Source organism: Bacillus rossius, chromosome 12 (assembly GCF_032445375.1).
Source record: "Bacillus rossius redtenbacheri isolate Brsri chromosome 12, Brsri_v3, whole genome shotgun sequence".
NCBI lineage: Eukaryota > Metazoa > Arthropoda > Insecta > Phasmatodea > Bacillidae > Bacillus > Bacillus rossius.
This window is the reverse complement of record NC_086339.1, coordinates 34482322-34497881: the sequence shown is the minus strand read 5'-3', so window position 1 is coordinate 34497881 and position 15560 is coordinate 34482322. Positions and strand designations below refer to the sequence as shown.

The 15560-nt window shown below is 37.5% G+C and overlaps 1 protein-coding gene across 2 annotated transcripts in view; it reads right to left on the bottom strand.

Moving 5' to 3' along the window:
* Nucleotides 1-1491: 1491 nt before the first annotated feature.
* The window catches only part of LOC134537826 (endonuclease G, mitochondrial), a 91171-nt gene continuing 77102 nt past the window's right edge, over nt 1492-15560 (bottom strand). The window contains exons 1-5 of one of the 2 annotated variants that reach the window (XM_063378675.1): nt 14535-14823; nt 7938-8131; nt 4803-5039; nt 3080-3260; nt 1492-1740 (exon numbers count right to left, since the gene is read on the bottom strand). In XM_063378675.1, coding sequence (XP_063234745.1) covers nt 1645-1740; nt 3080-3260; nt 4803-5039; nt 7938-8131; nt 14535-14819 — 993 coding nt within the window. In that variant the 5' untranslated portion in view covers nt 14820-14823 and the 3' untranslated portion in view covers nt 1492-1644. Of the gene's footprint in view, nt 1741-3079; nt 3261-4802; nt 5040-7937; nt 8132-14534; nt 14824-15560 lie in introns of those variants that run through there. The other variant, XM_063378676.1, reaches the window with a different exon arrangement.

Sequence of the window (15560 nt, the reverse complement as noted above, 5' to 3'; positions counted from 1 at the left end):
TCCGAGTAGTAAAACATACTCATTAAAAATTATTATACTGTAAATGTGCAATATATATAATAAGCTAGGTTTGCAATGAATAAACGTGATTTACACATCATTGGTTACCTATGTTGGATAAGTCAGATTGGCAATGAAGTTTGGAAAGTCTTATAGGTGCCCAACATCATCCCTTAAAACTCATCGGTAGGTTTACAATGTTTAAAAAGATTGGAGAATCTGTTGTATGTAGTACGTATTTAGATTGGAAAAGGAGCTATTAATATTGTGATGACAGCATTGTAGTTTCCACTAAACTGTATTTATTTAGCACACAGCCGTAAAACAACACTAGGCATACTTCAAAAACCAAATGTGTAGGAAGGTTTAACAGTAATTTAATATTTTAATTTAAAATTCGCAAACACCCGCCATGATTGCATTAAAATGAATGAATACATAACTCTGGTCAAGCCCCACTGCCATCTAGCGGCGGGACCATCCAGTGTGCCAAACTTACAACACTGATCTTCCCAACCTGTAGCAGAGTTAACCTAACCGAGAGGCACACGTAGTTGTCACTGTCAACACCAGGCGTGACATGCGCTGGGCCTACGGACAGACTTGTGGCTCGTCACAAATGCTGCCGAGTTCCCACGCAAGACAGGCTACTTGCAATACTGATTCAAACTATACAAAAGAACCATTGAACTTGCAATTTACATCCAAAATTAAATTTGTCCAAGATGAAATTGAACTTCTGGATAAGCTGTAACAAAATGCCAGAGTCGATTAATTAATTTTTGGTGCTCGTGAGAAGAAAATACCATTTTAGTAGCTGAAGTAACTGATTTTTTGTGATAAGATTATTCATTATTATAGAATAAAAGTTATTTATTTAAAAGTAAAGTAGGTTTCAAAACATACTCATTTTGCTTAAAAGTGAATGAGCATCAATTTTTGGACTGCAGTTTGAATCGGGTGATAATTGAATAAAACATAAATAACTTCATTAAAAAAAGGGATAGATAACAGCGCCGAGGATGGAGAGCACGTTGTCAAGGGAGGGGGGGGGGGGGGGGGCGGTGAGGGGCACCCGGGTATCAGGCGTGCGTCGCGACCTTGTCTCCCACGTTCACAACAATATCACTCCAGTTTCAGTATGGTTAATACTTTTAAGCTAGTGGTTATGCAATATTACAAATTCTTGTATTCAAACTGCCACCATTTCAAAAATTGTAAGAAAGTATACTTATTCAGAAATACATGGTTAGCTCTCCACGATTGTGACTGAGTAAACTAAGTTGACCAAAGCCTCGGTGCCTTACGTTACTATTATATTTGGTAATCCTTAATTCTCTATCTTACCTTACTTTTTGGTTTCATTTACAGTCTTCACCGTTAATGCATCAGGTAGAGGTACAGTGGCGCAAGAAACAGTACTCCCACGGATGCTGCATTTCAAACAATAACAAGTACAAACACTAACAAAAGAATGTACGTAGTAACTAATTAAATTAATAAGTTATATTTTCATAAAAAAATCACTGGTCATTAAATATAAAACTACTTTCCGTAAAATTGATAATAAATAACAGTAACACTATATATAAATCTCTTCCAAAAAAAGAAATACTTTTTACACTTAAAACATTGCACGTCCTATCATTTCTTTTTCCCGTTAACTGCAGAGAGCTTGTCTCGGGAGACTCTGTCGAAGAACAGGAGACCCGCTGCTCTCTCTATGCTTTCAGGAGGAACCTGGAAATAACACCAGCATGTCAACACACACATGGTGGAGGATTACACAGAAACATGCCTCGTAAAAATACTAGGAACAGTCTAAAACACTGTAACAGCTACACTTTCCATCATACAATAGATTAATTTTACAAAATGCATGAATCAATATTCAAACTAAATTTAGTTTTTACCAGCAGAAATGTAAAATGTAGGGGTGTAGGAAACCTTGAAAATAAAAGTCAAATTAAAGACTACTATTATTTAATGTCAACTTTGAGAATATTGAAAACTACTGAAGATTCTTAATACTTTAGTAACAGAGTATATAAAAAAAAAGCCCAATTAAAACCTTAGTATAATGTTTCCTCTTTTGTTTAATCCATAATTGAGATAAAATGCTTCCTCTCAAAGAAATGCCTTGTCTGAGGATACAGCACTACATGTTAACAAAAGGTAATCCTTGCACTACAACTATTACAGACATCTTACTTAGATCTGTTAGGATTAAGCTGCAGTTGAACTATACAGGCACATACAAGCTAAGATTCTACCAAGTGCATGTAACTTTTAAAACTGTTTTGTCCATTTAAGCTGTATATAAATATGTACCAATTTAAGACTGTTTATGTGTATTTGGTACTATGTATATACATACTTGTAATCGTGACAGAGAAAAAGCAGAATTTACATAGCAGTCTGTTTTCAAGCACTTTAAAAGATACTACGTTATAGGAAATAATACACATAAAAAAAATACAATGCATATAATCATCCCGTAGATAACAGAGTTGACTGTATTTGGTAAAATACTTATATTTAACAACCCTACCTGAACTTAAAAAAACCTTTGGTTATGTCAATAGCAATAATTATTAAGTTAAGGAAGAAAAATAGACAAAGGCAACACTTGATTTTGAAATTAAACAGTCCTTAAATGCTTCAAAAACATGTTTTTTCTTATTTTTCATAATATTATAAATTTAGATAATGGTTTTTATCCTATAACTTTTAAACATCAATATCTCATTTTACTACACTGATTAAATCATATTTAATAAGTTTGAAAAACAAAAGTCTCAATCCAGAGAAAAACCAGAACGCAATTGGTTTTGTAGCCAAGTCTTTTTTTTTATTATGACACATGTATTACAGTTAAAGATTTTTGGCACTAAACATTTATCCATTAATAAGGAACATATATTTTCAGGAAGAAAGTTTTTTTTTTCATACCAGTTACGTTAACATCGTCGCCAACTACCGAGCAGATGTGCTGCTACCTAGGTTGCTAGGTTCCCGAACACTCACGTGCGGGATCCGGTCACGAATGGAACAGGAGAGTGCGGGAAGAGTCTCGTACCTGAAACACGCTGAGAGGCGTGTTGTCGTCAATCACTTGGTTGGGCATCACGTACGCCTCCATCTCCAAGGACCTGTCCTCCGCCTCTCCGACCACGACCTTGAAGAAGTGCGTGGGCACCGCCACCGTGTTGGCGCCTATCACCTGGTACTTGACGTACGTCTTCCCGTCACTTTCCTTCCTGACACAGAGCCACGCATGTTCCCGCGTTTTCCACACAGCAGCAGTACAGTTACACAAGTTCAAAACCCATACATACGTGATGTCATCTTAAAGATGCATTTTCAAGCTCTAAAATAATTAACTAGCCTATTTATATTTATATTATAATTTTTTTTTATTTATTAAAAATAATAATAATAAAAGAGTGAAGCTAATCTCACCCATCAAGAGTACCTAGAACTATGTACTTAATAACTATCTAACCACTCATTTTCATCATTTCTGATATTTTTCTCATGTCATGGTTGGCTATGGAACTATCAAATAAGTAATGAAGATGTGGCTGAAGACCATGCAAGTTCTTGCTTAGAGAACAAACAACAGCAATGTGACATCACAATCCTGATGCAGTACACGAGGAAAGTAAGGCGCAATAAAGACTTGTCAGGTGGATTTAGACACGAATGTCTTCCTAGCCCAAGCATTCAGAAGTTCTATATACATACAATTCAAAAAAAAAAAAAAAGAAATCTCAGAAGGGGATCTAGTTGTCAAAAGGCAGTAGTAAAACATTTTTGTGAACCACGAAAATACCCAAAATCCATTTGATTTTATGCTGTAGTCAAAATTCATACATAAGCCTAGATACATTTCAATCTTTTTTAAAAAAAAAATAAATAAAATGTATTTAAATTAATTATTCTATTACATTTTATAGACATAGTTACGGTTATAATTAAAATTTCTGTGCAGCAACTTTTCTTGTTACATTCATTATTACAATAATTTTTTTCCATTGAAATTAAGATAGAATCAAGAAATTTTTATGGCAGAATTAACTAATATTATTTATTTTAGGATTCTTGAACCCCATCAAATCTCTAGTATTTGAGATTTGAAGAAAAGGATTTAATGATAAATATAGAAGAAAATGTATAAAATTACAAAATTCAACACTAACAACTTAGAAGGTTACTAAGCATATTTCTGTTTTTCTTCGTACTTATCTTATTACTGTTCCCTAGATACTGCTCTTTTAATATATATGTAAAAATAATGACTACTGTATACATACTGAGTCCATTAGTTCATATGAACATTTAAAAATTGGAATGTTTTAAAGCCATCCCATAGTTAATAGTTTTTTTTCTTGTGCATTATTATATTTTAGACCATTAATACGCAGATACTAATTTTAGGGGAGTATTGGATGTATAATTAGTGATTCAAATTTGAGATTTTGATTTCAGGAAAATGGGATTCATTCATCACTTATTTTTTTTAAGTAGGCAAGATATATGCTAAAATTAAAAAATACTAACAAAATCCACACCAAAATTAAACAAAATAATAATATTTGTAGTAAAATTGTGCCACGTGAAAGAGTAACACAAATGTGAACTGAGCCAAGAAACACAACATTGCAGGGTTAAAAACACAAGATGTACGCACATAAAACAATGTTGGAAACATTATCACTGTACATTATTATCAAAAGCAATGAACTTGGAAAAATAAATTACAAAATGACAGTCAACTGAAGAAATGTTTGTGAACCTACCTTGGCAAGTACAACGGTCCAGTGCAAACGTAGACATTTACGTACTTCTTGGTCAACTTGCGGACATACTTCTCCAGCCTGTTCCACGCGTCTCTGTTGAAACCCCGCCCCACCTGAGGCGCCATGTTGGAGAGAACAAAGGTCTGCTCCACGTGCTTCTGGTGGAGTCTGTGGTTCCCGGCAGCCGCCATGTGGCCGCGGTCAAAGCCACTACCCTTGTAGTCCGTGTTGAGGGCCCTGGCAAACAGAACACAGCTATACAGTCTTCCATACATGTTGACCAGACAAACACTCTACAACCTTGTATACCCGCTGCAGTACGACTTGTCGACCACGCAAGAGCCACCAGTCTTCGATAGCTGCTGCAGTACGACATGTCGACCAGGCAACAGCCACCAATTTCAATTGAAGGAATTTATCTTTAAAGCATCACTTTCACAGGTGAAAAAAATTCAAACGGCACATAATTCTGTAGAGGAAGATCACACGATATGTGAGTAACAGCGAATCTGTGACTGGAAGAAACACTCAAATGCGCAAGGAAGTTTCAACTGCAGACGAAGGCAATCATCACAAATTTTGACAAAAGACTTGTGATTAATACCGACCAGACAGGTTGCCAGAACCAGTCAACTTATGACAAAACTCTCGCCGAAAAAAATTAAAAAAAAGTGTGTTTGTTAAAAGGCATGATATGAACAAGGTAACACACTCATATACGGCACAATACGCGATGACGCTGTCTGGTGAGTTATTATTGAAAGTGTTTTTGTGTTTGCAAGAAGCCACGGGAAAGTTTGGTCCAAGGGTTCAAAAAACTGTTGAGAATTTAATGAAAGAGCTTCCAAATGTAACATGTTCAAAATCTGGGCAACTTAGCACACAGCAATATAATTCTTTCTTAACCAGGATGGTAAAAAAAATTTTTTTTATTAATAGATTCTTGGGAGGAGGGGGGAGGGAAATAGCATCAAACGAATTCTGGTTTGTACAATGAATTCTTTACCGACGACAATAGTTTCGGGACTTGCACGGTTAAGTTGTAACCCCCAAAATGTACACCGATTTTCCAACTGTGCTACGTTTATTTCTAGTTAAAAATGTTATCAATCACATTCAAAATTGTACATACTTCATTGAAAACGAACGAGAAATTGCTTCTCGTAAAGGTGCTATTAAAATACATTACATCCTACATCACCAATTATCAGCACTGATATTCACGGAAATGTTGCGTTACACATGTTTGCAACAAAATTGTCGGATGAAATAGATATTTTTCAAAATGTCACGAGGTTTCTTTTTCAATAGAAAATATGAAGATTCCTTGTGTATGTGGGAAAATTGCATTCATTCAATTTAGCAAATGCTGTTTTAATTTATGTTTTCCATGTCTGTATGACAGATATCATCCTGGAACTTGTAATGTCAAAAGCACATGCGATGATTAATTATACAGTACCCTTATATTCTGACAGATTGTAACTCATTGTATTACTGGATAACGTTATTTATGTTAGAACTTTATTTATCAATGTTTGACTTAGGATTTACAAACCTGTCCCTCCCCCTGTCCTTTCACATCTGTCTCTGCAGGTCGAAGCAGTTCCGGGTACCTTACCTGATCGCAGGTATGAGGAATGTCACATATTACGACAGGCATACATTTTCAGCAAAACTTTGTTTGCTTATGTTAGTTGTTTATTGGTCGATAATTATAAATATAATATTTCTTGTAATAATAAACATTAGTAAACATGTACAAAAAAATTGGAAATTCAATAAAAGTTCATGCAAATACACATATTATTTCATTATATTACCTTTGAATTGTAATATACATGTATGAAAGAATATGAGAATATGACCAGTGTTGAAAAAAATATTAATTTAAAAAAACCATTAGTAGGACTCGATCCAGAGACCCAGCGATCATAGAGCTTGAACATTAACCACTAGACCACCGCCATCTTGCGCTCATGGTCACAACGCACCGGTACATATTCGACGCATAAAACTTCTCTTGCGATTTTCTCGAAAATGCCCAAGTAGTACGCCTTAGTACTTGCACACCATGTTGTCCTAATGGACTTCTAAAAGTGTACAAAGTTTGAATGAAATCCGAGATCTGAACATCATAACTTCCTCTTGTTAGTTGCAGTTAGGAATTGTGTCTAAAATTATTAATGAATTTGAATCTGATATACTTAATTGACCGTGGTGAAAACCAAAATAACTAATGTAATAAAAAAAAACCTGGTTCAAACCAAAAAAAAAAACATTTTTTTAACGTTTTTTTTTCCAACCCTTCTGACGAACCGTAAGACTTGCGCAACACCATAATACATGGATGGCCTGGGAAACATCCTGTTACGATCAAATATTGAGCCTACAGAGACGAATAAACAGTTCATAATAAAATCATACTAAAGGGACCCAGACACTTATTCCAGACCTTGAAGGCACTTGTTCTCTCACACCTACACTGCGCTCTCAAGCAAGCCGAGACTCACCGAGACTGGCCAGAGATCTGTGCTCTGGCCAGGATCAACTCAACACACTACTGAGTATGTGCAGAAACATGTTAGGTACTTGCCACGAACTACCAAGTCTCTCCGCAAGAACGTCTTAGTGAAGTAGATGGTCCCTCTTGCCCACGACTTGCTTCTGACCTATCACAGTTAACGCGACTAAATTACTTGGCCATAGCAGACAGTTGCTCTGGGTTTTTTGATTTTGTACAGTTGACATCTACTAATTGTGAGTTAAGCATAAACTGTTGTGGAATGGTAAATAAAATATGCACTGACCACACTATATAATTTTCTAAATTCTAAACTTATGTTAAACAAATTTTTTTTTTCTAAATAATATTTTTGTGGAGTCCCTAGTTAAAGTGTCCAAACATTCTAATGCTTATTTCATTACATTACCTTTACAATAATTTTTTTTATTGGCATATAACTTCATTGTTCATAGTGATTGTTCATTCAATGTCTTCTGTAAGGTACTTCAAATAAAAATACACACGACAAAAAAGAGTTTACTAAATAGCCTGTAAACAACCTCCAAGCAAACTTCCAGCACTAAACTTATTCACGTATTATGGCATAAACAATTATAATAATTACCTACCTGAAAAAAATATGTTGTGATTCATCTTCATAAAATTGACACTTGGAACGATCCACAGCATCATTATATTTCAGTTTGTCTTTCGTCAAGTGTTCAAACACCCAGTGTGGAACTCTCGTTCTGCGATCGTACGACAGAACGTAGTCGTCAAAAGACCTCACGTTATCCAGCCCAGGGAATCCATACCTCATTATCTGCAACAAAAACACATACTTTATGTATTTTGGGAAAAGACTTTACTAAAAAATGTTAAGGTACAGATATTATTTAATTTCACTTTGGTATAGATAAACATTATAATTTTTTTTTTAATTATTCAGAGTAATACCATGTAACAATCTATGTTGATATTGTTCAAAGAAGAACCTCATGCTAAATTATTTTTGTGGGTTATTAAAATTTTTTTATTTAGGTATCTGTTTGGAAAGTTAAGAAAAATTACTAAACTCCACTTGAGACATGCACTTAGCTAACATGGCCTCGTACAATCGTTCCTCAGTACCAGCAACCATCACAAACATAATTGAACATTACGTTAGTAACCATACCATAATATACAGGCAGCCAAGTAAATAACACGCTGATGCTCTGGGTATTTATTCATTACTTACGAGCATAACTGCCCTGCAGTATAACTCAATAAACTAACATCATCTCAATCTAAAGACCATTTCAAATTGTGGCTCTCGCTGCAGTTATTACGTCGGACGTGAAGTAACATCGCGAGCTGACCGTTCAGCAAGAGCTGAAACTTCCAAGGCCTTAAACCATCGAAGAATGAAAAACGAAAGAGGCTCGTCCCACTGGTCACTGACACTTTAAAGACTGGGCTTATGCTACTGCGCAAGCACGCCGATGGGAGAGGAGAAATAGACACTTTATAGCAGGGGCTTATGCTACTGCGCAAGCACGCCGATGGGAGAGGAGAAATAGACACTTTATAGCAGGGGCTTATGCTACTGCGCAAGCACGCCGATGGAAGAGGAGAAATAGACACTTTATAGCAGGGGCTTATGCTACTGCGCAAGCACGCCGATGGGAGAGGAGAAATAGACACTTTATAGCACGGGCTTATGCTACTGCGCAAGCACGCCGATGGGAGAGGAGAAATAGACACTTTATAGCAGGGGCTTATGCTACTGCGCAAGCACGCCGATGGGAGAGGAGAAATAGACACTTTATAGCACGGGCTTATGCTACTGCGCAAGCACGCCGATGGGAGAGGAGAAATAGACACTTTATAGCACGGGCTTATGCTACTGCGCAAGCACGCCGATGGGAGAGGAGAAATAGACACTTTATAGCACGGGCTTATGCTACTGCGCAAGCACGCCGATGGAAGAGGAGAAATAGACACTTTATAGCAGGGGCTTATGCTACTGCGCAAGCACGCCGATGGGAGAGGAGAAATAGACACTTTATAGCAGGGGCTTATGCTACTGCGCAAGCACGCCAATGGGAGAGGAGAAATAGACACTTTATAGCACGGGCTTATGCTACTGCGCAAGCACGCCGATGGAAGAGGAGAAATAGACACTTTATAGCAGGGGCTTATGCTACTGGGCAAGCACGCCGATGGGAGAGGAGAAATAGACACTTTATAGCAGGGGCTTATGCTACTGCGCAAGCACGCCGATGGGAGAGGAGAAATAGACACTTTATAGCACGGGCTTATGCTACTGCGCAAGCATGCCGATGGGAGAGGAGAAATAGACAGTTTATAGCAGGGGCTTATGCTACTGCGCAAGCACGCCGATGGGAGAGGAGAAATAGACACTTTATAGCACGGGCTTATGCTACTGCGCAAGCACGCCGATGGGAGAGGAGAAATAGACACTTTATAGCACGGGCTTATGCTACTGCGCAAGCACGCCGATGGGAGAGGAGAAATAGACACTTTATAGCACGGGCTTATGCTACTGCGCAAGCACGCCGATGGGAGAGGAGAAATAGACACTTTATAGCACGGGCTTATGCTACTGCGCAAGCACGCCGATGGGAGAGGAGAAATAGACACTTTATAGCACGGGCTTATGCTACTGCGCAAGCACGCCGATGGGAGAGGAGAAATAGACAGTTTATAGCAGGGGCTTATGCTACTGCGCAAGCACGCCGATGGGAGAGGAGAAATAGACACTTTATAGCAGGGGCTTATGCTACTGCGCAAGCACGCCGATGGGAGAGGAGAAATAGACACTTTATAGCAGGGGCTTATGCTACTGCGCAAGCACGCCGATGGGAGAGGAGAAATAGACACTTTATAGCAGGGGCTTATGCTACTGCGCAAGCACGCCGATGGGAGAGGAGAAATAGACACTTTATAGCACGGGCTTATGCTACTGCGCAAGCACGCCGATGGGAGAGGAGAAATAGACACTTTATAGCACGGGCTTATGCTACTGCGCAAGCACGCCGATGGGAGAGGAGAAATAGACACTTTATAGCACGGGCTTATGCTACTGCGCAAGCACGCCATGGGAGAGGAGAAATAGACACTTTATAGCACGGGCTTATGCTACTGCGCAAGCACGCCGATGGGAGAGGAGAAATAGACACTTTATAGCACGGGCTTATGCTACTGCGCAAGCACGCCGATGGGAGAGGAGAAATAGACACTTTATAGCACGGGCTTATGCTACTGCGCAAGCACGCCGATGGGAGAGGAGAAATAGACACTTTATAGCAGGGGCTTATGCTACTGCGCAAGCACGCCGATGGGAGAGGAGAAATAGACACTTTATAGCAGGGGCTTATGCTACTGCGCAAGCACGCCGATGGGAGAGGAGAAATAGACACTTTATAGCACGGGCTTATGCTACTGCGCAAGCACGCCGATGGGAGAGGAGAAATAGACACTTTATAGCACGGGCTTATGCTACTGCGCAAGCACGCCGATGGGAGAGGAGAAATAGACACTTTATAGCACGGGCTTATGCTACTGCGCAAGCACGCCGATGGGAGAGGAGAAATAGACACTTTATAGCACGGGCTTATGCTACTGCGCAAGCACGCCGATGGGAGAGGAGAAATAGACACTTTATAGCACGGGCTTATGCTACTGCGCAAGCACGCCGATGGGAGAGGAGAAATAGACACTTTATAGCACGGGCTTATTCTACTGCGCAAGCACGCCAATGGAAGAGGAGAAATAGACACTTTATAGCACGGGCTTATGCTACTGCGCAAGCACGCCGATGGGAGAGGAGAAATAGACACTTTATAGCACGGGCTTATGCTACTGTGCAAGCACGCCGATGGGAGAGGAGAAATAGACACTTTATAGCAGGGCTTATGCTACTGCGCAAGCACGCCAATGGGAGAGGAGAAATAGAACATTTTACTACCAAAAAATGGTTAAGCATAGGAGGGGAAAACCAGAGAGCGGACGGAGATCGGCTAACGCGCAGAGTATGAACTGTCGCAAGATATTCAGAGAAGGGTAAATTTTAAATGCATACTGATGTGAACGCTTTATTCATTACAAATAAAAAACGAGAATGCACACATAACGCCACTTTGGTTTAAGAATTACTCCAACATGGAGAGGTGATTTAGTTTGTTTGTTGAGAATTCTATAAAAACAGTTTGTTAAAAGGACAATTGTGTGTTTAAAGAAAAAGGACCTAATGTTTAGTATTTTCAGCTGCTAAAAAGAATTCTGTGGTTAAAAATAAGACAAAATTACTTTAGTGAATTTCTTCAATTTATTCTAGTCATTAATTAAAGCATGAGGCTATTAGCCAAGGAAAAAAACCACAGACAATGAATCCAGAATCAACTTTAAAAATTTTAAATGTTTATATTCAAATATTATATTCACATATTTATGTAGTATTTGTGTTCATGCATTTAAAGACTGGAAATGCTATGATGTGGTTGCTGAACAGTTGCCTAGTGTGTTACCACATTAACTTGACTACAAAAGACATCCAAGAGTTAACAAAATTAAAGCATTAGTATCACAACTACTGCAAATTAACATCATAGTGAAGATTCACTACATACACGACTCTTATAACGAGGAGAAGGGTAATTGATTTTTTTCTGTCCATGTCATAACAATAAGGTGTCTTAGTTATAACCCCTTACGCTAACAGAAAATAAAAATTTCAATTTCAAACATGATACTTTCAAGTATCACAGTTCTTGTGGAAATTTATTTCTATCATATACATTTTAGGATCATAATACATTGTTACATCACAAACAGTTAAGCAAGTATATTGTAGAGGTAGAGGATCACCAGTAGCTGAGAGTAACCCCACAGGGTGACCGGGTCGGGGAAAGCAGGTGCAGCAGGTGGCGAAGAAGGGGAGAATGAAGCGGGGACTAATTGTTGGGACACCGAAGGGGACAGGACGAGGCGTGTTCCACGGTGAAGCAGACGATGGAAAATGCTGCAGCAATTTGGGACCCGTACCTAGGGAAGGAAATTAAAGAGCTGGAAAGGGTACAACGCAGAGTGTCTAGATGAGCAATGGGTGTGTGGAGGAAAGACAAGGGGAATGGGGGAGATGCATAGACCATCTGTGATGATAAAGAAGTTGGGGTGGGACACACTACAAATGAGGAAGAAAGTAGAAAGACCTGTGAAGCTTTTTACGGTGATGACGGGGGATGTGGGGCTAGGATAGGCTGGGAGACAGATGGAACATAGTGGGTTATAGAGTGATGAGAGATCACAAGTGAACGATCCAGAGTGAGTGTAGACGAACGGAAATAGGCAAACAAGTATTCCTGGTGAGGACGGGGTGGGGGTGGAATGGTCTTGAGGGGAAGATACTGGATGTGAGAGAGGAGGGAAGGACTTAAGGAGGAGGCTCCAAGAATTGGGTAAGTATGGTGGGGGAGCCGGAGGGAGGGGGGACTCCTTGCCTCCTGGCGGAAGCCCATATCGCAAATGTATCAAATCAAATTTTAAAAAATTCACAACTTTTAAGTAATGATTAGAAAACACGTTGGGAAGTAAAACTACGAAAAATTGGGTTACTATAATTTTTATGGGAAAATGGCGGTCAATGCGTTTCATATTATCTATTTTCCAATACGGAACAACCAAAACATTATGTTACATTGCTTTATCTTTTGTTTTAAAACTTAAAAACTACATAGCTGCAAAGTATAAGTGTTGAAAATCATAAGTTCAGTTTCAATTGCAAATAATACACATGGGCACACCCATACACATGTGCACATGCAAGCATTGCTAGCGAGATCTGGATAATTCAACATTGTGAAATATTTAACCAAAATAGAATAATTTGAAATAATACTCAATATGTTGCCTCGTCAATGCACCATTCCATAAATTCTGAACTACTAAAGTCTGTAAAATTACTTTTTTATTTAAGTCATTATGTTTAAGAAATGTCTATGTTTTCATTACATTTAAAACTTAGTTTTTAATGTTGGCATTTCACAACCACACAAATATTTTAGTGGCCCTATTCGACCTGTTCAGTTGCACCCCCCTGGAAATAATAAGCAAATAAGGAAAGTTTGCAACATATAGCAGGATAAAAGGGAGGTCAGGTGAACGAAGAAACAGAGAAGATAGGAGAATAAAAAGGAGGTAAGGTAAGTGATGTAAATGTTTTTGATGTGTTGCGAGGAAGGAGATTGGAATGATGTAAAAGGTAAAGAAATATAAGTTTATGTAATGTTGTATGTAGTGTGTAAATAATGGTATTAATGTAAAGTCTCAAGGTAAATAGAGAAAACCGGTTATTAATTTTTTGAAAAAAAAAAAAAAGGGACATCTCGAAAAATTATTCTATGGTATCGTGAACTAGAATACAGTAACAATCTGTCTATTCTATTATATGATACCAGACTTTATTTTTTTTTTTAAATGAGATTTTCCAATATTATTTTATGGGTATCGTGAAGTAGAATACAGTCCCACCCAGTCTATTCTATTTTGTGATACCAAATTTAAAATTTTGGAAATGAGATGGTTCAAAATAATTTTGCCTGGGTATTGTGAAGTAGAATAGTCATACCCAAACTATTCTACTTTATGATACCGGTATTTTATTCCTCATAATTAATGACATTTACCGCAACATTGATGTTTGAGAAACATGAAGTTTTGTAATACATAGGACACCATTGAATATTTCACGATACTGCATAAAATTTTAACGTTTGCAGGTATTACATCTATGAAAATAAATATTGGTATCGCAAAATAGAATAGAGCCGGGGGAATCATATTCAAGTTTATGGTAACAGAAGTTAAATTATTATAAACATGACATGCGTGAAAACTTGTGTTTACAGTTCCCCGCCCAAAACTCCCTATTAACGAGTTTTTGCCGAACGAATGTGGGGTAAATGACGTGTGCGATACCATCCTGGGGATGTCATATAAGTATTATAGTATTCGAAAATATAATCACCCCAAAGTGGCTCTCCTTCAGACTAATACTTTGAATATTAACAACTATTAAAACGGTAAATTACCAGTTTAACAACTTGAAATACTGCAGTCGTTTTAACGAATCATACCATCTATATAAAATTACCCATTAATTTAGTAAAGTGAAAGAAATAAAATGATTCTGTAATAAAGGTAACAATTTAGTGTGACATCACCTCAGACACTCTTGTGCTCGCTGGGAGAATACTTGGTTGCGAAACAACCACTTTATTTTCGATTGGGGATGCTGCTGAGACAGTACCACATAAGGGTAAGGCTGGGAAATTTTTATGAAAACAAAAATTGCTCGATGTTTCATGCGTGCCATCATAAAATTTATCTGAAATCTGCAAAAGCCGCTTCCTTTCTGTAAAAGTTCCTAAAATCCATCCGCCTACCCCAACACCGACCACAACTGAAATACTGTAAACACGTGCTCGGAATGCCATTTTTCGTACCATATTACCAACACAAACCAAAAATTCCTCTTTTTTTATATTTTAGGCCTACTATAATATTTAATGGCCATAACGTAAAAAATAAAAGCTAATTTTAAAATTAAGGGAAATTGAAAATCAAAGGATAGTTTTGAACAAACTATCTGCTGTAACAATTTTTTTCTTCTATATTTTAAATTACATTTCATTAAAATAAAAAGTTAAGGAGGATTTGTTTGGTACAGATTCTAAACTCAGTTTGCATTTTTGTACATACAAAAACACACACACACACACACTGAAGATCTTAACATTTTAAAAAAATATTTTTCAAATAAATTCTGCAAAAAATAAGGCATGTTTTTCTATCACAGAATTATATTCATGTTGTTTACTACTTATGTCATGGTCCTGTACTTATTACATAAGGATATCATCGGATAAATTCAGAACCTTGATTTGTTTCGACAGGAGTTTGATGCAGAACTGTCTCTACAGGGAAAGTCAAAGCGTAACAAGAATGTTTTTGTAAATTTTTTAAAGCTTTTTACAGCAACTTTTATGGTTTAGTTGTGTATTTCGATAATTGCTTACTTGTTTCCTAATAATTTTTTAGTATCAATTTTGTGGTGCAAAGCCTGTTTTTAACGTTACTCATATTAAGTATTTTATTAAATCTTAATTTTTTTAAAAGTTAAATTGGCTTCATTTTTTAAATAATGAGTTTATTCTTTTTGGGTTGATATTTTTGCTTAGAGAATATAT